The sequence below is a fragment of the Suillus clintonianus genome (assembly GCF_016758775.1).
Source record: "Suillus clintonianus strain FC179 chromosome Unknown DEU56scaffold_104, whole genome shotgun sequence".
Lineage (NCBI taxonomy): Eukaryota > Fungi > Basidiomycota > Agaricomycetes > Boletales > Suillaceae > Suillus > Suillus clintonianus.
Genome location: NW_024539328.1, coordinates 103,237 through 125,865, shown reverse-complemented (window position 1 = coordinate 125,865; position 22,629 = coordinate 103,237). Strand labels below are relative to the sequence as shown.

General features: G+C 47.7%; 8 protein-coding genes across 8 annotated transcripts; 5 read left to right on the top strand and 3 right to left on the bottom strand.

The window, feature by feature from the left end:
* Nucleotides 1-1,012: 1,012 nt before the first annotated feature.
* DEU56DRAFT_745074 (P-loop containing nucleoside triphosphate hydrolase protein) lies at nucleotides 1,013-1,756 on the top strand (the record flags this gene model as incomplete). The annotated part of the gene is made up of 1 exon (XM_041349128.1): nucleotides 1,013-1,756. A coding segment is annotated over one exon (744 nt), but the record flags the coding sequence as incomplete, so codon positions are not given.
* A 1,665-nt stretch (nucleotides 1,757-3,421) lies between these two features.
* Nucleotides 3,422-5,565, top strand: DEU56DRAFT_917314 (carboxylic acid transporter protein; the record flags this gene model as incomplete). Its single annotated transcript, XM_041357976.1, has 14 exons — nucleotides 3,422-3,540; nucleotides 3,598-3,694; nucleotides 3,757-3,801; nucleotides 3,848-4,352; nucleotides 4,405-4,433; nucleotides 4,486-4,566; nucleotides 4,616-4,626; nucleotides 4,677-4,733; nucleotides 4,784-4,806; nucleotides 4,856-4,950; nucleotides 5,005-5,082; nucleotides 5,134-5,167; nucleotides 5,221-5,407; nucleotides 5,454-5,565. The coding sequence occupies 14 exons, from the start codon at nucleotides 3,422-3,424 to the stop codon at nucleotides 5,563-5,565; spliced, it is 1,473 nt and encodes a 490-aa protein (XP_041203793.1).
* A 303-nt stretch (nucleotides 5,566-5,868) lies between these two features.
* Nucleotides 5,869-8,022, bottom strand: DEU56DRAFT_974332 (Alpha/Beta hydrolase protein; the record flags this gene model as incomplete). The annotated part of the gene is made up of 11 exons (XM_041359543.1): nucleotides 5,869-6,050; nucleotides 6,099-6,477; nucleotides 6,529-6,601; nucleotides 6,651-6,768; nucleotides 6,821-6,845; nucleotides 6,898-6,988; nucleotides 7,039-7,138; nucleotides 7,194-7,304; nucleotides 7,355-7,527; nucleotides 7,585-7,663; nucleotides 7,747-8,022. The coding sequence occupies 11 exons, from the start codon at nucleotides 8,020-8,022 to the stop codon at nucleotides 5,982-5,984; spliced, it is 1,494 nt and encodes a 497-aa protein (XP_041203792.1). The 3' UTR covers nucleotides 5,869-5,981.
* A 766-nt stretch (nucleotides 8,023-8,788) lies between these two features.
* DEU56DRAFT_828942 (uncharacterized protein) lies at nucleotides 8,789-9,623 on the bottom strand. The gene is made up of 3 exons (XM_041354452.1): nucleotides 9,601-9,623; nucleotides 9,493-9,524; nucleotides 8,789-9,435 (listed from the first exon to the last, which is right to left on the bottom strand). The coding sequence occupies exon 3, from the start codon at nucleotides 9,348-9,350 to the stop codon at nucleotides 9,126-9,128; it is 225 nt and encodes a 74-aa protein (XP_041203791.1). The 5' UTR covers nucleotides 9,351-9,435; nucleotides 9,493-9,524; nucleotides 9,601-9,623; the 3' UTR covers nucleotides 8,789-9,125.
* A 2,404-nt stretch (nucleotides 9,624-12,027) lies between these two features.
* DEU56DRAFT_828907 (mitochondrial carrier protein) lies at nucleotides 12,028-13,525 on the bottom strand. The gene is made up of 7 exons (XM_041354451.1): nucleotides 13,379-13,525; nucleotides 13,243-13,313; nucleotides 12,940-13,184; nucleotides 12,863-12,884; nucleotides 12,656-12,811; nucleotides 12,352-12,606; nucleotides 12,028-12,299 (listed from the first exon to the last, which is right to left on the bottom strand). The coding sequence occupies exons 1-7, from the start codon at nucleotides 13,446-13,448 to the stop codon at nucleotides 12,219-12,221; spliced, it is 900 nt and encodes a 299-aa protein (XP_041203790.1). The 5' UTR covers nucleotides 13,449-13,525; the 3' UTR covers nucleotides 12,028-12,218.
* Nucleotides 13,526-13,654: 129 nt separating this feature from the next.
* Nucleotides 13,655-16,085, top strand: DEU56DRAFT_828906 (Alpha/Beta hydrolase protein). The gene is made up of 11 exons (XM_041354450.1): nucleotides 13,655-14,203; nucleotides 14,261-14,367; nucleotides 14,422-14,594; nucleotides 14,645-14,755; nucleotides 14,811-14,910; nucleotides 14,961-15,051; nucleotides 15,107-15,131; nucleotides 15,184-15,301; nucleotides 15,360-15,432; nucleotides 15,482-15,860; nucleotides 15,913-16,085. The coding sequence occupies exons 1-11, from the start codon at nucleotides 13,917-13,919 to the stop codon at nucleotides 15,979-15,981; spliced, it is 1,533 nt and encodes a 510-aa protein (XP_041203789.1). The 5' UTR covers nucleotides 13,655-13,916; the 3' UTR covers nucleotides 15,982-16,085.
* A 2,003-nt stretch (nucleotides 16,086-18,088) lies between these two features.
* Nucleotides 18,089-19,004, top strand: DEU56DRAFT_863772 (Mss4-like protein). Its single transcript, XM_041355363.1, has 5 exons — nucleotides 18,089-18,209; nucleotides 18,267-18,373; nucleotides 18,429-18,539; nucleotides 18,597-18,663; nucleotides 18,716-19,004. Exons 1-5 carry the CDS (start codon nucleotides 18,129-18,131, stop codon nucleotides 18,842-18,844), a joined length of 495 nt encoding a protein of 164 aa, XP_041203788.1. The 5' UTR covers nucleotides 18,089-18,128; the 3' UTR covers nucleotides 18,845-19,004.
* Nucleotides 19,005-19,100: 96 nt separating this feature from the next.
* DEU56DRAFT_863767 (P-loop containing nucleoside triphosphate hydrolase protein) lies at nucleotides 19,101-22,291 on the top strand. Its single transcript, XM_041355362.1, has 9 exons — nucleotides 19,101-19,653; nucleotides 19,709-19,961; nucleotides 20,016-20,486; nucleotides 20,542-20,681; nucleotides 20,735-20,897; nucleotides 20,955-21,095; nucleotides 21,148-21,303; nucleotides 21,365-21,697; nucleotides 21,752-22,291. Exons 1-9 carry the CDS (start codon nucleotides 19,205-19,207, stop codon nucleotides 22,127-22,129), a joined length of 2,484 nt encoding a protein of 827 aa, XP_041203787.1. The 5' UTR covers nucleotides 19,101-19,204; the 3' UTR covers nucleotides 22,130-22,291.
* The last annotated feature ends 338 nt before the right edge of the window (nucleotides 22,292-22,629 follow it).

The following is a 22,629-nucleotide window of genomic DNA, read 5'->3' as shown; positions in this document are numbered from 1 at the left end:
CCCATGTATATCATACCCTGTTTAAATACCAAAGCGGAAGTCCACCTGTATAATGCCCCTGGCCTAGATCAGGCAGCAAGCCGGCATGGGAAGCGAAAACAAGAACCTCGTGTGCTTGGTGCTGTGTGATAGTCTCCACAGCTGCCATCTAGAGAAGAGACGATCAGCCATGAGACGTCCAGTGTGTATTGGCAAGTTGGTCCTCGAGGCGACACAGCATTTCAAGATACATAGCATAAAATAACCACCTTCTGCGATCTTGGAAGATGATCCATCATTTTTGCCTTTCCTTCGAAATACACAACTTGACTCTAATCTACCGCATGAACGATGGGCGCGTCAACGTCCGTCCCCATGCGAGGTCTTCGAGCCATCGCTGGCATCGTTGTTACAATCATCGATGAAATTCGGTCATCGAGAATCCTCGAAAACCCCACTTTTGCCAACTTAAGACAGGCCAGGGACTCGAATCCCCAACGACAAGCCAGCGGTAGGACACCAATGGCAGAAAGGCAGGGTGAGGAATGGCAAGAAGAATGGCAAGAAGAAGATCACATTGCCATAGACCCGGAAGAAGAACTCAGATGGGAAGAAACAGCTGATCGCATTGCTATCGAGGCGAAAGAAGACATCAGAGGGGAAGAAACAGTCGAGCGCCAAGCCACTCGAGTACCACGTGCCACCGGTAGAAACATTGAAGAATTTTACTCTGTACAAACAGATGTGGGGCAGAGGCCGAGCGAAGCAGGGATACATGCCTCAGAAGAAACCACGCAGAGGCGTCTTTATGAAACACCAGGGCGTTGCGCCGCGGTACTCCAGATGAAGACGAAAGAAAATGACGTCTCGGTCACGAAGTCCGAGTCGAACAATAAAGGTTAGAAAATATCCATTGTCCACATGGATTTTAGCCTAACTTGATGGTACTACAGCAGGTATTCCATTAGCAGAAAACGCCATAAATGGGAAGGAGGACCCGCAGACCTTGGAGAAACACAGCGCATTCCAGCTCGTGAGCATCCCCAGTGATAAGGAGATACAATCCGCGAAGCACAGAGTCCAATACCAAGAGGGACTATTCCATTTCGCGATGACAGGGGTTTCCGGTGCGGGAAAGTCGTCACTGATCAATGCTTTCCGGGGCCTTCGAAACAGAGATCAAGGAGCTGCCCCAACGGGCGTGGTTGAGACCACCGCGGATATCACCAGATTCCCAGATCCGAGCCCCCACAACCCGTTCGTTTGGTATGATGTCCCAGGGTCCGGCACGTTTAACACGCCGGATTGGCAATATTTTACCGCACACGGGCTCTACGTTTTCGACTGCATTATCATCCTTTTCGACAGTCGCTTTACAATGACCGACCTTGCCATGCTGGTCAATTGCCGGCGTTTCAACATTCCTACTTATATCGTGCGGTCGAAATCAGACTCGCATATCAGAAACATCATCAAGGAATCGGGCTACGACAGCGATGAAGATGAAAACCGCTCGCGTCGTAACGAATTGTATAGCTCCGCACGCGAGCAGTACATCACTGAAACTCGCGCCACCGTGAGGCGCAACCTCCAGGATGCGAATTTACCCGATCAGAGGGTGTACATCGTTGCCAACAGCACTATGGTCTCCACAGTAAGAGAACAGAAACTGTCGGAGAAGACTATAGACGAACTAGAGTTAATGCGAGATCTCTTTAAGGAAGCCCAATCAAGGCGTTGTAGTAAAGGTGGTCGCTCACAGCCATACGAAATTTGAAGTCCTAGAGCCCCGTCTACTGTCCGATTTGTAGGAGTTCTCGGTATGTACCGCATGTTGTCATATGAAAAACTATAAAAAGAGCGTGACGTGATCCTGCTAGCTCATCCCATGTACAGATAACGGTATGACCGACCTTGACACAATGTCAGCAGCCTACGTGGAAATGTCATACACCAGAGCTAATAACGTTCCCTAGCAGAGCATCTCGTATGTGAATGTAGACTCCTCTAGCCGTTCCTGCAATCGCAGTGGCGTAAATAGCTCCAGTCTAATTTTTATAACTTCCTCACAAAAATGTTTTGAAAGAATCGTGGACTAACCATTTAGACACAATTAGTTGCAAAATGGCTGCAAGGCTCTGTGACTCTGAGGTATCAGGTGCCGTGGCAGTCGGGGCACGGTGAACGGACGAGGGAGCGGGCGGGAGCGTTATCCACGATGAGGGCATGCAGTGCACAGTATTGTGACGGCGCTATTAGGAATCCAGCCTGGATGGTGCATGCCATAACGCCCGCCGGGCTAAACGAACAATTTTAATTGGAGGAGAGTACTAGGCTAGTACTTATCGTGATTAAATCAGTTTCGTGATTCTGCATTTGATATGGCGTCATTAACTGATCTAGAAGAATTCGATTTGTGGCTGAGTTTGATTCGCTGCACGCAGCAGCAAATGACGCGTTCCGACATGAGGCAACTAGATTTTTCGAAATCGGTGTGGAGGACGTGTATGTGCTGTATGTGCAGTGCGCGTCCTCCGTGCCGTGACGCGTCTTTAGGAACCACGTGACGCGGGAAGTCCCGACCCGTAAATCATAGTAGTAACTCCGAGTCTGCAATGCATACCACTTGCTCTCTCCTTGAATCACTGCAGCGGTACTTCTGGTTTAAACAATCTCCTTATCCTATTTATGGTATGGCGCAATAATTTTACAATATCATTTTAACAGGCACTGCAATGGACTTATCGAGGAGATGTTTACCCCAGTGAGCCGATGAGGCTCCGTCTGTCATGATCGTTCACGCTAGGTACCTATCAGACTTCCACGATGCGCGACGGGCGGCTCAGATCCGAGGGCCATAACTCGCCAGAGCCCCATAAGCAAGATGCGGCCAAAAAATTGTGACCGAGTTCGGTTTCGAATGAACAGAACTGTCTGAATGAGTTCGAATTTGTCAGAGATGTGATGGCTATTGTTAACTGTGATGCATAACCTGCCCCGATACCATTGATATGGTCTGTAACGGGTACACCACTAGTAACGTTACTTGGAAGCAGAAGTGCGATGAGTAAGTAAAGAGTTCATCCCCGACCTTATGATCACCTCGTGCTTAACATCATTTGTCGATTGTCACAGGGCCGGCAGTGACGGGTTTCTACCTAGCCTCTCATCAGCATGTGATCCGAGATGAAATACTGAAAAGTAACTATAGCCCTTAACCGCTACTATGAACGATTACGCAGCAACCTCGAGTCAATATTCTCGTCATGAGAGTTTGATGAATGATATTAGAAGCATCACTTTGTGTGGAGAACCACTCTATGACCAAAGAACCATATCGGCGGGCTTGCCCAATGGGTGCCTGAGGCTAGGGTGGGCCTGACCGCTTTCTCGCGAATATAAGCATGATCTAACGCTCCTCTGAGATCAGACCACCTCCACCATGCCACCAAGATTTATTCGCGAACTCGTCCCGCGTCGCGAGAATCGTGCCCCTCTTGGTGCTGTAGTTGTTGCACTCAGAAGTCTCACCTGGGTGCAGTGGGCTCAGTTCTTGTCTGGGTCAGTGTCCTACCTCCATCGCTAGCTTCGCGCTATCATCTTAACATATCACAATAGTTGGTTTGCCTGGGCATGCGACGCCCTTGATTTCGTCGCAGTAACGCTCACGATACCACTATTGTCTGAACAATTTGGAAAGTCAACGAGTGCGGTCGTACGTCTTTTCCCTTTCTTTGTTGTTTGCGCCGCTGATGCGCGACACGGACATGGTCAAAGACGACCGCCTTCACGTTGACACTCTTATTCCGATCAGTCGGTGCAGTTAGTGTCACAGCTGTTATTTCCTGCTAAGCTTACCATTTCCTAGGTGATATTTGGTATGATATCTGACCGGTTTGGTCGCAAGTGGCCTTTGGTTATTAATCTCATTATCTGCGGTGTTCTTGAACTGGGAACTGGCTTTGTCAACACGTTTCAGCAATTCCTTGCCCTTCGTGCCCTATTCGGTATTGCTATGGGTGGAATCTGGGGACTTTCGTCGTCCTCAGCTCTTGAGAACTTGCCCGTTGAACTCCGTGGGATTGGAAGTGGTGTTTTGCAGGAAGGCTATGCTATCGGATACCTGATTGCAGCCGTTATCAACCTGACCTTGGTAGCCCAGCACGGATGGCGGGCGCTTTTCTGGACTGGAGCAGGCATCACCTTCTTCGCCGCAGTCGTCCGTGCTCTTATCCCCGAGAGTGCATTCTTCCTGCGTAAAGAACAAGAGAAGGCGAGAGGGACCAATACCTCGCAGAATTTCCTTAGGGAAACAAAGGAGATGCTCAAGCTTCACTGGCCCTTATGCATTTACGCAGTGCTCTTAATGACGGGTTTGACTTTCTTTTACTCCCTAACAATGAATATACCAACACCCCTCTGCAGGACTCAATTTTTTGTCTCACGGTTCACAGGTACGTGCATCCCGTGCACGAAGGTGCCCCCGATAATGTAATGCCCGTCTAGGACCTGTATCCCACATATCTCCAGATCACTAAGGGCTTCAGTGCCCACGATGCCACTGTCGCGACCATTATTAGCAACTGCGTGAGTCTTACAAACTTATCGGTGTGTCGACTCTCAACGTGCCAAACAGGGAGGTCTTGTGTGAGTTGTTAGTTGATCCCGCAAGCAGTCAAAGTCCTGAGGGTCCACAGTGGCGGTGCTCTGGGTGGATGGGTGAGCCAGTACATTGGACGCCGCCTGACGATCGTGTATGTGCCTTCAATCAATGATCTTTTCACGCTTTTACTCATTTCGTCAGATCTTCTGTGCTTCTCGTCGGAGGTAAGTACCGATCTCGGTAATAGAGAACAAGACCCACGTTCCCCGGCAGTGTTCATTCCATTATGGGTTCTACCCTTCTCATTCTCTGCCCTCTCTGCTGGAGCATTCTGTATTCAAGTTGGTGTTCAGGGAGCGTGGGGCGTCGTACGTGTCCCCCTACCCTCATTAATGCGAACTTGACTCCCAACATAATCGCAGATCCCTATCCAACTGGCTGAGATGTCCCCACCAGCATTCAGAGCAACATTCCCTGGTGTCGTTTACCAGCTCGGCAATGTAGGTCTCTTGGACATTACGCGATACTAATGGCTAACGTGTGTGTGGCAGATGGTTTCGGCAGCATCAGCACAAATTGAAGCCAGTGAGTAGATATTCACATTCCCTCTTACCAATGAAGTTCTCAAATCATATCAGCTGGTGGTGACCACTTGAAGACAACAATCATGGAGAATGGAGTCCTCACAGTGGTCCCAGATTATGCAACGGCAAGTCACTTATGGCTCCGCTCACACACGGTCTTATTCATACTTCATCAGGTGCAAGCTATCTTCATCGGTGCCGTTGCTGCATTCGTCATCGTTATCGCAATCATTGGGCCCGAGTAAGTGCGCATATCCTAAGACAGACAAATACTCAAATTGCCCTAGAAACCACGGTTCTCATTTCGAGAACGCCGATGCCGCTTCCGGGGATGAGGTTTCAACGGATAACACATCACAAAAGTCATATCGTGAGGTAGACGAGAAGAGTAGTGTTTAGATGCCCCCTGGTTATGATTATGATCTCAATACAAATCTATCACGAGACGAAAGCCTTTTTTGTACATTCTAATGACGAGTTCTACCCCCAAGTTAGTAACCTTTCGTGTCGTGCCACTTGTCACTACGCTGTGGACGTGTGCCTGGCGTGTCCCAGTTGGTTGTTCGGAATTTATGTCGATCCGTTCTTCAGATGTTGCATGCCGCCGACCCCTTTTGCATATTCTTCAAGTACTTAGGCATCCGGACAGGGCAAAATCCGAGCCTTATTTTTCCGGTCATATTTTAAATTTGTCTCTGCCGTGTCATATACATTATATAGCTCCGTTGTTAACATAAAAATCGACATTTGGAACGCTACTTCATCAACAACGGTTGCATACTTTGTTCTCGAAATTATACACTACCAGCCTCGACCTACAAGCCAATCCCAGCCAGCCAGCGTTGCACCATAGCAAGTGCTTCTTTAGTTTTGTCATATGGAACCTGTTCTATGGGTTGGCATTGAGAATTGAAAGTAAGCTTGACACTGACCATATGGCCTGCACCATCCACAGTAGCAAACGTAAGCCCTTTCGCACTCCTAGTCTGTCCAACGACCTGTCCCTCGACTTGCCAAGATCTGAGTGGCTGCTGGCCAAATGCTTCCTTGCCACTCCACTCCATATTGAGTGTCCACGCCTGGACACCAATCCAATTGCAGAACCAGTCATATGAGCCCACGAATATCAATGCGCGTACGCCGCGCTCCAGAAGTGCGGCGACGTGAGTGTCGGTGGCGTGATACTCATCCACGGTCGAGACGAAAGCCTGTCGAACAGTAGCACTACAGAAACTGAAGTTACCTGTGACGGATGGATCCACGCCGAGCTTTTCGCGCACTGAGGGTCGATCGAGGAAGCTTGATATATGCCTAATGTGAGCGTTTAGCTAGATCGCTGAAACAGAAGTAGCATTGGCTCACTTAGTAACAGGGTAGCACATTGTTTCCTCGATAGGTCCATCGCAGTCCTTGCTGATATCGTAAGGATTCTTACCTGCTAAAGCGTAAACGTGTGCACTTAAAATATTCTGAGTTGACCCTACCCGTCGAGAAGAAAGTGCTGAATATCTCAGTCTCACAAAAGATTGAAGCTGCTTGGCAATTCATTGTGTCGAACTGGTTGATGCATGATTCAGTCAACCACTTTTGACAACGAGGGAGCTATGGAAAGTAGGTCAGCTCCAACGACGTCACCGATGCGGAGGCATCAAACCGCTTGCTTCATGCGAATGCAGGCACTGGATAGACATGTACGTCAATCAAGACAAGACAGTATCAGAATTCTCATACGAGATGCTCTGCACAGGGAAAACTGCTGCGCCGGTGCATTGCGTATCTACACAGGCCGCCAGCATCGTGTAGAAGTCGGTCAAGCCATTGCCTACACAAAGGATGAGCTAGTGATGCAAAGACTTTGATACCTACAGTTACCAATCATGATAGACTGAAGGCTGATCGGCGTGATACCAGCCGCGATTAGCATGGCATTCTGGTCGTAGACTTCAGCAGCAAAGACTGGGATATAACGCCCCTTTAGTTTCCCCATCAGTCTTTCTCTGTGTCAGAAACGTAGAAGCTGTACGTACTCCATAAGACTCTGAGGCCATGTGCAATGCGCGTCCTCTGAATTGTGTGAAATTTTCAAAGAAAATCGCGATGAACGCAGCAACGTCCTTAGCCGCTTCCTCAGTAGTGCTCTTTCCATACAGTGAGTAGTGTGATTTCGTACGGCAGGCGTATCACCTACTACAGTCTGACCATATTCAGCATACGAGAAACCAGTGCCGATTGGCTGGTCCACGAAGAAGATATTTGCATTAGAGTTCCAGGACTCGGGATGGAACACGGTCCCATTATCATCCAGTATGCGACAAGGTCCGAGTTCCATGTAGACGCCAAGGTTGGAGGAACACCCAGGACCTGATAAACGCGTTGTATGAACCGCAACGGAATCCTGTCCACGGTATAAGAACTCACCGCCATTGGTCCAGAAGATCACGTCGTCTTTATCAGGATCGTTCCTACTCTCGAAGAAGTAAAAGAATAGATGCCTAGCCTTGATATCTATGTAACCCGTGTAAGCGCTGAGGGTAGACGCGCTATCGTGTTAGCCCTGTTGAACACATCCGTAGGCTATACTCGCTTCACAGTTCCATCACAGAAATTACTAGATTTCTTGATCCGGACGCTGTAGTGCGGGAACACAGGGTGACCGAGGGTCGTGAACTGTACCTCTGAGAGTGCGCCGAGTTGCTCGAAAGGCGTAAACAATCCGTCGTCGTAAGCCGCAATATAAGATTGTGGAAATGACTTCTGTTTTGGAGTTTCATGGCTAGGCATTCCTAACCCAAGGAACGACTGGGTTGTCGCGCCTGCTGTGAGCGCAAAACAGAGGATCCTACCCTTGGTGAACATGGTGGGGTATTCAGAACTTAGCAACAAAACAAGTACAACGCGGGGTTGGCTAAAGGCGGTTCCCAGACATGTATCAATGACAATTGGATATGAGCAGGCCAAGACCAGAACATGCCGCTGGTACTGTGAGAAATGAATTGTCTTGTTTCATTTATAGGCCTGGCTAAAGTCTGGGGAGTCGAGACTATTGACGGAATGTGGGAGATTCACGATACGTGAGTGAGTCATTCTCCTGGCCAGACCATGTAGAAGGAAGTCAGTCATGGTTATGAGGGTGAGTCGCAATCCAGCTGGTCTTTGGCAATCCGATTGTAGTAGATCCTAGCATCATATATCAGGACAGAAAAATGGGTGTCATCATATGCATGGTCTACTATGTAGACCAAAACCACGGTGTTACCCGTCCCCGTGCGTTTCCCGCCTTCCTGGTCTCCCACGCCACATCTTCTTCTTCCTGCTCTTTCTATCGAACAATTCATACAATGATCTAGTAGCAGATGCATGCCAACACCTCTATTCGGAGTCACTCTGGCCTCATATACTGGCTGTTCACGATACACAATCCACGCCAGGAAAGACTACTTAGCAAGCTTAAATCAGCCCGAGACAATGCTATTACATGAACCTCAAGTTACCATGGACTACCTTGATACATCGCCTGCGCGAGGCAACGTGCTTCCAAGATTTTATTTCTTTCCACAGGTAGCATTCATTCCCTTCCTCTGGAACAGCTGAGTGAAATTAAGGCACAATGTGCGCATTGTCTACAGGATTTTCTTCACCCCCAAACAGGTAAACATTGGACGGGTGACGGTCGTCCCGTTCTGTCTGGTATTTGACTTATGACGAGCAGCCCAAAACGATCGTTGCTGTAGGTCTGTACGGTCAGTTATCAAGAACAAGCCTGATTTTCTGGCGATAGTCGACAAGTGCGAGACAAAAAAGTCTTTACAAGGACGACTAAGCATGCTACCATAGACGATCTTTGGAGAATGCTTTATTGCAACTTAACGCGTAAGCAGAATTGTTTCCGCCTATACTCTGCCTCAGTACGTGTTCTGATTAGGGGGGCATCGCTGACATACCCGAACCGCTCATTTGCGTTACAATGGACCAACTTCATCATTGTTGCAACAGTACTGAGTTGTCTCTACGCCGTTTGAGTAGCAGGGTCTGATGGCTCCTATCAAAGTTATTATCGGGCACGGGAGAGCCCCACACGGTCTCCAGGTACATGTTTTGTCAGTGGTCTCGGGGCCGGGCATAGCTCGTGCACTGAGAGGACTGACAGCCGTAAATGCCAAAAGAATGATTGTCAAGAAATTCATCTAGACCATCATCAGCGTTATAATACGGATCTACAAGTTAACAAGGTGTAGCTCACCATCAAAAAGTGCGAGATTTTCAAGCGAAGTGCGGGTTTGTCTTTTTGTTAGTTGTTCGTCGATTTTGTGCTCACGCGCTTTATAGCTCTGCCGGTTAAAATATTAATGTATTAATCCGTAAGTTCTAGACAGCAATCTTGCCCAGTTTCCCTGCAGAACGCAGAATCTCTTGATAAACACTTACACATTCTAGTTACAAGACCTTAATGCAACGGTTCCCACCTCCTACCTCAGTGATTGGCAATCTCTATATCTACACCTTTTCCATCTGATTTCACATCATTTAGTCTTGAGGTGTCACTCTGGTGAACTTTGTTCCTGTTGTCGTTCACATAGGCTAATGCATAACGTTTCATGCAGACCCCTGACTGGAACACAGAACGATCACCGTTTTCCGTATTAATCTCATCTGCGTCAGAGGGGACTTTACGAGGTGCATAACCTTCTGTGAGCGATGATGCAATGGGTGACTCATTTGCCTTGTCAGGCAAGTTTGAAGTGGCGAGTTTCAACCGTTCACGCTACTTGCAGTCCTGATCACTCGGACTAATACCAGAACGGGACGTGTCACACCCGTCTGATTCTTGTTCGGGGGTAAAAATCCTGTGAACTTGAATACGCAAATCGTGACCTCGATTTCGCTCAGGAGGTCGGTGTAATTAGAGCGACGACCGCGCTTGAAAAAAACACTAGAGAGACCACGAACACAGGAAGCACCTATCATTGTGACACAGATATGCAAGTTATCTCAGCATGAGCTCGAGAAAAGTCTTGGGTGGCCCAGGGCCCAGAGGAGGTTTATAGTTGAGTATGCCTCCACTTATCAATCTCTTGTTTTCTCATAGAAAAACACGAAGAACGCAGTCTCTTTCCATATGAATTTCCAATCGGGACGTAATATGACTCTACTTGGGAGCTTCAACATTGTCACGGGTGACAACAATGTTAGCCCCTAGTTTGTCAACGTTTGCCACGACGACCACACACCGAGACCATGGATGTCATCAGTCTGTTTTAAGGTATCTGCGATGACCCCGATCTCGCGAGCCCGTGAGTCATATTTGCCATTAATGCGCTTCATTCAATCAGCCAGCATGATCAAAGATGATATCGTTCTTCCTCAGCTTCACACAGTTTCTACCTCTTGGCACCTCATTGTCTACCGCTGAGTACTGCCGAATTTCTAGGGGAATATTTTGGTCTTTCTCAACACGCAGTTCATGCACTCTGGCTTGCAGTCAAATATATATCGTTTGTGCACTTCCAGGCAAGAGCGAAGACAAGAGGATGTGATGGAGACGATCTGCAAGATTCTTTGGGGAATCCTTTATCGCAGCTCAACATGTGAGCAGAACTGTTTCCAACTCTATTCTGCCTCAGTATGTGTTCTGATAAAGGGTTGCATAGTTGACATACCCGAACCGCTCATTTGCTTTGCAATGATTTCCGGCCATCAGTCATTGCTGCAACAGAACTGAGTTGTCCCGACGCCGTTTAAGTGGCAGAGTTTAGTCTCTATTAAATCTAGTTCCGAGCATGGGAGAGCCCCACACGGTTTCCAGGTACACGACTCATCAGTGGCCTCGGGGCCGGGCATGGCTCGTGCACTGAGAGGACTGACAGCCGTAAATGCCAGGAGAATGATTGTCAAGAAATTCATCTAGACCGTCATCAGTGTTATAATTCGGATCTACAGGTTAATGATGTGAACCTTGCCGTCAAAAAGTGCAAGATTTTCAAGGGAAGTGCGGGTTTGTCTTTTAGTTGGTTGTTCGTCAGTTCTGTGCTCACGAGTTTTATAGCTCTGTTGGTTAAAGTATTAATCCGTCAGTTCGACAACACCAATCTTGCCGTCTCCCTGGAGAATGCAGAATCTCTTGATCACATACTTACACCCTCTCGTTACATGACATTAGTGCAACGGTTCCCACCTCGTGCCCCAGCGAGTGGTTATCTCTATGTCAACAGCTTCTACATCTGACTTCTCATCATTTAGTCTTGAGGTATCGCTCTGGTTAATTTTGTTCCTGTTTTCGTCCACATAAGCCAATGCGTGAAGTTTCATGCAGACCCCCGACTGGAACACAGAACAATCACCATTTTCCGTATAAATCACATCTGCGTCAGAGGGGACTTTACGAGATGCATAATCTTCTGTGAGTGATGGTGTTTTTCGGCAAGTTTGAAGTGGCGGGTTTCAACCGTTCGCGCTACTCGCATAATCGCAGTCCTGATCACTTGGACTAACACTAGAATGGGACGTGTCACACACCGTCTGTTTCCTTGTTCGGGGATAAAATCCTTCGAACCTGAATGCGCAAATTATGACCTTGATTTCGCTCAGGAGGTCGTTGTAACTAGAGCTGACAACCGCGCTTGAAAGACAATAAGAGAGAGCACTAACACAGGAAGCACCTATTACTTATTGCGACATAGACATGCAAGTTATCTCAGCATGAACACGAGAAAAGTTTGGCACTGTGGAGGATGGCCTGGGTCCAGAGGAGGCCCGTAGTCGAGTATGGCATTCAGCTATGTAATTTCTTGTTGTGCGCCAAGTAGACCTGTATACGTGGGGCCGCAGATAGTGCAAATTTGTTTAGACGGAGGTCAACGCAGAGCTGCCACGTTCGTCCTTGACGACTTAATTTTTTTGAAAGTAGGGTGTCATTAATAGTTTGTTGCTTCTACATAGATCAGTGTAGCAAAGTGAACAAGGCTGCAACCCATGTCCAGGCGCCAGGGGTCGGAAGCAGCATCCAAAACCAGGCAGCATTCGGATATCATAGACTAAGTGATGTGTTTTACCGTTCATACGTACTTCCCAAAGAAGGGTATTAGTGATTGTGCGAGGGTATAACTGAAGACCAGCTTCGGCCCAACGACAAGAATCTATATTCACAAGTCATTAGTACGAAGTTGTACCAGGATAAACAGCAATTACTTTGGGGGTCAAGCCCTTGAAGAACGCCGTAGGGCCTTCATTTCGGATAAGGTCCCTCACGACTGTTAGGCCAGGCACCTTCTGCTCGAAGTTTGCATTTTGGATACGAGTCTTGACTGTGTCAAGGGGTGCTGCAATCGTGATCGACGCAACAGCTCCTGCGATGGATGCAATGAAGTTCTGGGTCCACGTGGCTTTGGAATAGTCAGTGACACCAAGGGCGTACTCCTTCGTAACCGCCGACGCGCCAAAGAGCTGAAACAGAGATTCAGCACGATAAATACAACTACCTAAGCGGGCCTACCGCAAAAGAGCCTGGCGCATTACGCGCCATGGTCCAGCCCCATCCACGGTATAAGGTGGTGCCTTCTTCCATAAAAATCCGGAGAACTCCTCGTCCACGGAACGCCTCGGGGTTGACTTGTCGCTTTATCTTCAAGGCGTCTAAAGGAAGTAGAACCTAATAGAACGTTAGTATCCCGCCAGGAAGCTAAGGTGAAAGATGACCCACAACTTCACCGATACCGGTCAAGCTGCACGGAGAAATCAGCATAAATTCATTCACAACTTGCAAAAAATGAAACTCGCCTGCCAGCAGTCGCCTGCATCATCATCTTCCCCTTCCTCTCACCAAATACGCGCGTGAAATCGTCTTTGTAATGTCGGGTGATGATCTCATTGAACCACGGCTGCCCACCAAACTTGTATATCCGTTGGGAAATTTTGTACCCTGCTGCATACCCAAGACCGGGGAAGAGAGACAGAAGTTTTTTGGGTAACGAAGCCGTAGCGTAGTCGCGGAATACGATCGGGGAGAGCGCTGAGAAGGACACCTGGGTGTCAAGGGTTGTCAACAAATTGCAGCAAATGAATTTTACGACAATGATATACTTTTGCTTTATTGCTCATAAGTCGTTTTGCTACTGTGTCGACTGGATGAAATACAAGCAACTCAGCAACACCTAGTGGCCATAACGCAGTAAGCTATTTCGTTACTAGCATAACAGACCAGGACCAAAGTACAAACCGGATGCACCAGACCCCAGAATCCGGGCAGTCCCTGACTCTTTGCTTTTCCCAGAAGTTGGAGGAGACATAGTTAGCGAGGGTCTGGTAGACGAGAGGGGAGGTCGATGGAGTAGTTTGGAGGCCTCACTGTACGTGTAACGACCTACTTAAAGTTGCATTAATTTTCATCCGAGCGCGCCATATGTATTTAGACTTATTTGTTGACTTACAATAAACAGCTAAATATGGTAATCCTGCACTCGACTAAAGTTAGGCCAAATTGACCTAAATTTGAACGTCACAAAGTCTGCAGAGGTCCAGACTGCGCTGCCGCTGCCAATCCGCTGAGAAGACCAAATAAGTCTATTGTCACCATCTCCCACACTCCGTTAATATGTTCTCACTGATATGAAGAAGTCTGGGTACCACACTGGTCTGGTGACCCCAGGCTGGCGGCCCATATGGTCAAGCACATGTTCTTGGGAATCACCTTTACATAACAGCGGAACCGTGTTGTAAGCCTTTCATTTGTTTTCAACTCTATATTCCTTACCACCATGTTCACCAAAGGGAGGGTTTTCAGTACCCTCTGTTTCGCACTCACAGCTAGCGCGACAACCCAGACGTTCTTTGGTTTAGGCACTCCCAGTCGTGGAAGTTCTAGACAACCAGTGAAGTCGTTTACCCAGTCTTTCACAGCGCCTTACGATGAAGGGTTGTTCAATCCTGTCGAGCAACTGAGCGCACTCTCAGAGGCACAATTCACAACCCTCGGCCACCCTATATTCCCAAACTACAGTGTCCGAATTAAGAAGTCTTCTGATTTCTGTGATGGAACTGTGAAGTGAGTACAGCCTGTAGATGTATTTAGCACTGAACTGATAATATGTCTAAACCTCAGCGCTTACACGGGGTACATAGATATCGAGGCCAGGCATCTATTCTTTTACTTTTTCGAGAGTAGGAACGATCCTGCCAAAGACGATGTGATCTTCTGGACCAATGGTGGTAAGTTGTACCGTAGTAATTCCGTTGCGGTTCGTATAACACGGCAATTATTAGGTCCTGGGTGTTCCTCTAGCCTGGGCGTCTACGTGGAACTCGGACCTTGTCGAGTGGTGAATGATACTAGCACGGTGTTCCATCCCGAGTCCTGGAACTCCAATGCGAATATCTTCTTCGTGGATCAGCCGATTGGGGTTGGTTTCTCGTACGCGGACTATGGCGAGACCGTGGTAAGTGGAACGCCTGCCGCATGAAATCACACTATTTACCGTCTGGCAAGAGCACTACTGAGGAAGCGTCGAAAGATATCGCTGCGTTTGTCGCGATTTTCTTCGAAAATTTCACTCAGTTCAAGGGACGTGCATTTCACATGGCCGGAGAGTCTTATGGAGTACGTACAATTCCTGCCCATCCGGTATGGAGAGAGATTAATCAAGAAACTGTAGGGGCGCTACGTCCCGGTCTTTGCTGCTGCAGTCTACGACCAGAATGCAATGTTGACCGCGGCTGGTGCCACGCCAATCAACCTTCAGTCTATCATGATTGGTAACTATTGGCACCATAAACAATGTTTCATTAGCTTATCCCATGTGCAGGCAACGGTCTGACTGACTTTTACACAATGTCGGCGGCCTATGTAGACATGCAATGCACTGGTGCATCAGTCTTCCCTGTTCAGAGTATCTCGTATGTGAATTCCGACATTGTCATTTTTCTTGACTGATGTCCATATCTCTTCCAGTTCCTGCAATCGCATGAAGCAAGCGGTTTGGTGCTTTCATATAAGTGATGTTGTTGGAACTGACCTACTTTCCATAGCTCCCTCGGTGCCAAAAGTGGTTGACAGAATCATGCATTAACCAGTTCGACTTAATGAATTGTGAAGCAGCTTCAAACTTCTGCGACGCTGAGATATCAGAACCTTTCTTCGCGACTGGTAGGTTTAACTCAAAACGATCTCCCTCATCCACGTGCACACGTTTATACTATGGTAGGCATGAATCCCTACGATCTCAGTAAGGTCTGCGATGGACCTATCGCGGAGACCTTATGTTACCCAATTACGCTGTGAGCCGATGGTCTTTTTGTGCAACCAACCTAGCTAATTTCAGGCTAGGTCTATGGCAAGCTACCTTGACCAACCCTCCGTGCGTCAAAAACTCGGTGTAGATCCCGCCGTCACAGGAAACTATAGCTCCTGCAGTGATCCCGTCGGACAGGCTTTCTCGTTGGCTATGGATGAGTATCACCCAACCTACCCTCACGTTGCTGCACTTCTTGAGCGCGGTGTACGCGCATTGATATATGTGGGCTCATATGACTGGATTTGCAACTGGCTTGGTAACCAGGCGTGGACACTCAACATGGAGTGGACCGGCAAAGAGGCGTTTGGGCAACAACCGCTCGAGCCTTGGCTGATTGAGGGACAGATTGCCGGAGAGACCAGGAGTGCTAACGGACTCACATTTGCTACTGTCCACGGTGCCGGACATATGGTCAGTCTTAAGCTCATTTCAACTTCATTGCAATGCCGATCTAAAGTAACAGGTCCCGCTTGACAAACCCAAAGAAGCACTCGTCATGGTCCAACGTTGGTTGGCTGGGAGCGGTTTGTAGGTATTTACACAGATACCGATGTATACCCGTGGTTCTCCCGCAAAACTTGGAAGCATGTGCAAATTTATTTGAAGCGCTCTAACGCCTGATGCTATAGAAGTGATTCTGACCGAGCGACAAACATATATACGAATAGGTGTCAGGAATTGGAGCAAGTCATAAGAGTGGACAACAAACTATGATCAATGATGGAAATTATGGTTTCGGCCGTTTACACCTTGGTGACGCCGAATTAAGGCTCGAAGGAGTCACGGTTTTGGCAGTCGTTGATGAGGGCAAGTTTCTTTCAGTTGCCCTTAGCCTAACGGGTGTGGCCTTCAGTGGCGCGCGCACACCTCACCAAATCATGATACATTGTTCGACAATCCGACGTGGAGCCGCCAGAAGCGAATCACGAAGAAGGTGGGAGCCCCCTCCGTCCCAGTAGAAAGAATGAAGAGTGGGAATCGAATATATCATAGGCTACGTTCGGTACAGTGGAGGCGAGCAGCTTCATCTTACTTCAACATGGCCAGGAGCCTGATTTAAAAGGGGGGGTGCGTAACTCTTCAGATATACAGATTATCGCAATCTTTTACTGTACAGGGGACAGGTCACACGGTGAGATACCGCGTGAACATGAACTTGCAATTGTTTTATGGCATGATATGTACAACAATCAAAACAAGCACCTGCGTGACAGGACAATTAGCAATCGAAGCAAGTGGGTGAGATAAGAAAAAAGATAGTCTCAGAAGAAAAACATAGTGAGATCATTGTCCTGCTTGCGGGCAGGTCTTATTCATTAGAAGCACTAGTCTTTTAAAATCATGGACAATATGAAAGTATACGATATATGAAGGACAAAAGAACGAAAGACTCACATTGTGTAAAATTGTAGAGCAAGATAAAACCAAATGCCCCAGAAAAGAATTGTCGCAGCCCCCTAGATTGCCATCATACCGTTCTTACTAGACAATGCAAGCCACACGGTCAGCGTCAAATTGGTGTCAAGCTCACTTTACAACGTAGCTGGGCTGTAGGAAGTACAAGGCTCACCCATACTGTCGAGATACTGCGTGAACACGACTTGCAATTGTTTTATAACGTGATACCTGCATGACAGGACAATTAGCAATCAAAGTAAGTGGGCGAGATGAGAAGAAGAAAAAAAGGTTGAGTCTCAGAAGTATATATAGTAAGATCATGACGTGCTTGTGGGCAGTTCTCATCTCCACCAAACAAATATTGTTTTAAAAAAAATCATGGACAACATGGATGTGCGCAATATGAAGAACAAGAACAGAAGACTCACATTTTGTAGAATTGTAGAAGACCAAGATAGAATTAAATGTCTCAGAGAAAAATGTCTTCTAGATTGCCATAGTACCGTTCATAGAAGACAATGCAGCCCATATGGTCAGCATCAACTGGGTGTCAACCTTGCTTTACAACGTTGGTTGGCCAGGGCTGATTGCGACATGCTCACCCATACCGCCGAGATAGGACATAAACACGATGAGGACCCAATCTCGAAGAGATGCAATTACTATATTCGAATTCTACGTCGTGATACGTACACGATAAATCAAAAGCACTCGACAAGCACCTGCATGATAGGACAATCAGCAATCGAAGTGGACGAGATGAGAAAACAAAAAGGTAGTGTCTCATAAGTAAATATGATGAGGTCATGTCCTGCTTGTCGAGCAGGTCGTATTCATTAAAATCAGTATATTTTTAAGATCATGGACAACATGGAAGTGCGCAATATGAAGGAACAAGAAGAATGAAAGACTCACGTTGTGTAGGATCGTAGAAGATCGAGATGTAATCAAATGTCCCAGAGAAAAATCGACATGCTACGGCCTCAAGATGGCGCCGCGACACTTCCTATAGTGGGTTTGTTCTCGAAGGTAAACAAAGACTCGTAGAGTCCATGGCACTGAGTCGACAGTGAAAATATCTGAAACGACCAGCGTGGCAAGCCTTCTTGAGGAAATATGAAAAAAAAGATGTGGCTTATATAGAGTAATTTAAGCGGAGCTACAAACCTTTAACTGTCAACTTTCAAGCAAAACAGTGACAGGGTCACTTTAGGGGCTCCGCTTGAGTTTTTGAGAGGACCTCCATTCCTTCCGCCGACAGCGCTTGAACGACCTGAAACAATGCCTATTACACTTGAAGGCAGCTGCCATTGTGGTATTGTGCGATTTGCAGTAGAAAGCAGCACCCCTGTCCCATATCAAGTGAGCATAACCCCAGATAACTTAAACCTCCAGGAATTTTCGTGACTGTGGATAAAGCTATGCGTATGTTCCATCTGCCGCAAAGTAGGTGGTGTTGGCGGCTCGATCAATCTCGGTGCACATTCCAAAACCTTGAATATCACTGAAGGTAAAGAACATATTGGGTACGTATTTCAGTCAGGACACTTTCCGTGGATCCTTGTTGAGTACGGGAATAAGGGTATACAAGGCTGTGATGGATAAGGAAAATCTAGAACAACATATCGCCTCCTCTGAGCGCAATTTTTGCACGAAGTGCTCTTCTATGCTCTGGCTTTATGACGAAACCTCGTGAGTAGCTTACTTACTTGAGTGATATTTATGCATCGAATGTTTTATCGCACGAAGGCCAGAATTGTTGCATCCTTTTGCATCAGTTATCGACTCCCCAGAGCTAGAGGCACCGGATGAGCTTGTAAGTGTTCTTGGCCACTCAAGTGCGGTTAGTGATGTGTGAATTAAAAAAGGTTGTTGTTAAAATGAACTCAAAACCTAACTACGTGCGCCTTCCAGAGGGAGGGAAGAAGGTGTTTAAGGATTACTCCGGTGATTCCATTGAGAGCTGGCATAAGAAGCACAACAAGTACGTGGAGTGAAATAATTACTCGTGAAAGAGTGGAAATCTGCTCTCAACACTGGAGAGAGAGGCAACCGACGAGTTGGCAGAACAATCGGTATGGCGAAGTGGTACTTTCGTTCCTTGTATTGTGAACATAATCCAGTAATGGCACAGAGGGTAGCCGAGATGCTGTGATGATTGATCCACGTCGTCACGATTCCTCGATGTACAAAGTCATGTGATAAGACGCGTCGCAGCCAGCACGTGACCATGATTCGCGTTTCATCCATTCCCAGGGTTGAACTGTACTTACGTCCTACTGACTCCTACAGCACCGATCTGCCAGCACATACTTCACGCCTTGCTTGACAGCGGCGACGACATCGATACGACAACAATGGCATCGACACCGGCACCCAGCAAACTCACGCGATCCATACCTTTCACGCCCAAACGTCCGCTTTCCTCTGCATCCAGCAGTGAACTCCCCTCTGCAATAAAGACCAGCGTCCTTGGCTCGACAGCAAAGAAATTTAAGGCAGCTTTATCTTCTGAGTCACGACTGCGGACTACCGCATCGACCAAGTCGTCTCTTCCAACAGTGCCCGCAACTCCAGCAAAGAAGTCATTCGAAGGAGCCCGCCCTCGTACACCTGGAACGCCTAGGAGTCAAACTCCAAATTCCCACATGAACGCGAGTGATATGGATGTCAGTCGCATTGATCCAGAAGAGGCACTAGTCGACTTTCAGACCGTCGAGCCCGGCGATGTTTCAGGGGACATCGATGAAGCCGCAATCCCTGGACCTAACTATGGAAAGGACGACAAGGTTCTTGTGTCTATCAGGTCATTTCGCTCCTGGCCTATTCTTGACACATACTGACGCCATTCAAACGCACAGAATTCGCCCCACCACCTCCACACACGTCGGATGGGATCATAGTGCACAACGCACCATCAAGCTCTTCCCTCAATACGCAAAGTCAACTGCCAGCACACCACCAGAGTTCCATTTTGACGAAGTCATTACTGGCTCTGAGAACAAGCCAGTCTACAATGCTGTGGCTCGCAGTCATGTATGCGCTGCTATGGACGGCTACAACTCTGTTATCTTCGCTTATGGTCAGACAGCCAGCGGGAAAACATTCACTCTTGTAAGACCGCGCGTTTCAATCCAAATGCCGAACATTTTCTCATTGTTCATCTAGACTGGAAACGAAGATCAACCCGGCATAATACCGCGTGCAATGAAGGATGTGTTTGCTTACATCCGCCGCACACCCACTCGTGAATATCTTCTTCGGTGCTCTTACCTCGAAATTTACAATGAAACGATATATGATCTGCTCGCACCGCCTTCGATGTCTGCTGCTCAGCCTGTCCAAATTCAGGGTTCGGGTATTCTCGTGCCACTTCGGGAAGAAGTCGTGACGAGCTTGAAGAGCGTCAAAGAAGTCCTTGAGCGAGGAGAAAGGAACAGAAGGACGGCTAGCACAGACTGGAATGAACGAAGTAGTCGAAGCCACAGCGTGTTCCGACTCGTAGTGGAGAGTAGGGAGAGGGGAGAGGGAAGGAGCGAAACACCAAGCGGTCGTCACACTCCTGGCATGCGCCCACCGACGCCTGGCGGAACTCGACTACAAACTATCGGAGGAAGAAGCGTTCAGACTTCGGTGCTGGTGGGCTTCATTTCGATTTTTAGTCTCGGCGGGTTTATTGACCACTCTCATCTAGAGCCTGATCGATCTTGCTGGTTCCGAAAAAGCCACTTCAGATAAAGAGAGAACCAGGGAGGGGAAGTACATCAACACCAGCTTGCTGACACTCGGAAGCGTCATTGGCACTCTTGCAGAGAACGCTGCAAAGAATAAAAAGTCAGAGGCGTCATCCTGTGCTATGCTTGGGATACTGAAACTGCCTCTCTCAGTGACCACGTACCTTATCGTAACTCCAAGCTCACACGACTGCTTCAGCCTTCACTCTCAGGAGATGCTCGAATCTCTGTAATATGCACCATTAATCCTGATGCAAGTGCTGTGGCAGAAAGCACGAGTACGCTTTTGTTCGCTCAGAGGATTAAACGAGTGCAGGTTCGTCATGTTCTTCCTGTCGGTTGCTCCTAGTTTGCTGATCCCTCGCGTTCCTAGCTTAATGCGAAGAAGAAAGAGATTGTCGACACTGATGCCTTGATAGAACGATACAGGAAAGAGATTGAGGACCTCAAGACCAAGCTTTCAGAACGAGAAGCGGAAGCACCTTCTCGAACTCGCAGGCTCTCAGCGCGCGAGGTAATGTCTGCCTCCTGCTGCGTATTTCTCAACCGACTGATTTTCGTCACAGCAAATTGACGAATCAAAAGCGATGAAGGACCTCAACTCTCGAATCCAGCAACTCACGAAACTCATCCTAACGTCTCAAACGGTAGATGAAAACAAAGGAGACGAATCACGTCCTGCCAGCCCATCCAAAGTTGATTTCGATATGTCACCATACGAGGTTCGTACGCTCAGTATTGTTGGATCGTTGTATCTAGATGAACATTGTCGATTCATGACAGCTTCAACAAGAGCTTCTTGCGACTCGCCTTCAACTGGAGTCACAGTCAACTCAAATACTTTCCCTAGAGGCCGCTCTCCTGTCTCGCCCAGAACTTCCCCCAGATGCTTCAGAAACCGAGAAAGACAAGCTCATTGCTGAGCAAGCGAAGACGATCCGTGAGCTTGAAATTGTAGTGCGTGGGTATGAGGATAATCTAGGGGAGCCTCTGAGAGCCGTCAGAGAAGACGTTGAGAAGGAATGGGTCGGCAAACTTGAGGAAGAAGTAAAGAAGCGAGAAGAAAAGGAAGCTTGGGCGGCTGAACTTGTCAGGCAGCTGGACAAAGAAAAGAAGGTTGGCTTACGCACTTTAATGTGCTTTCTTTATGGTGCTAATAATCAACTACAGCTAAGGATAAAACTTGAGGAGGAACGTCGTGCTCTTGCATCTTTCGTCAGCAAATTCGATTCGCTAGGCCTTGGCCTTAGCGCACTACCTTCGAAACTCAAGCCTGCAAAGCCGACGCCGGGAGGTGCATCAGCAGCATTCGCTGAACGTCAACAGAGCCGAGCTGCAAACGTGGCGCACGCGATCACGGAAGATGCAGAGTCCTCTCCCATCCGCGTTGATTTCAGCAGTATGAAGGCGCAACCAAGTCTTCTGGATCAAATGCCCGAGGAGGAGTGGTCACTTATGGACGACGTAAGTTTCGAGATGGAGTCTGTGAGGCATAAGTCCGGAATGAAGAGGTCGGAGTGGAGTAAAGAGAACGTCCCATTAATGTAACTTTGACATGTTCATTTTCCCCCGGATCACTTGTACTTTTGATCTTGTTGTATGTATTAATGTGTTTTCATTTTACTACAATTTATGCACTGTCCTATCGAGGAAACACCCGTTGAGCTTGCTCGTCCGTGTCCCCCTGCTCAACTGAGGAAGCCAGCCCGGATCTGCGAAACGGTCTGATTTTATATAATACTCAAGTCATGTAACTTGACGTGGAAAAACAACTGATTCATCAACAAATGATATAGTAATACGAGTCTTCTGTTCAACTCTCATGCCGTTGCCGTCAAAGAAAGCCGGTGTGCGCAGGGATGGGGACTCGGATGAGTCCGTGGTGACACTGGTGAGGTTGTGTGCAAGGGTCTGAAAATGTCGACAAGGATCGTATTGTGGATTGAACGAATATCATTCAGCTTGATCAAGTAGTCAATCAGGAATAAAATGAACTCACTAGTACGGAATACTTGTGACTAACGGCCTCGAGGTTATTGAGCGCGTTG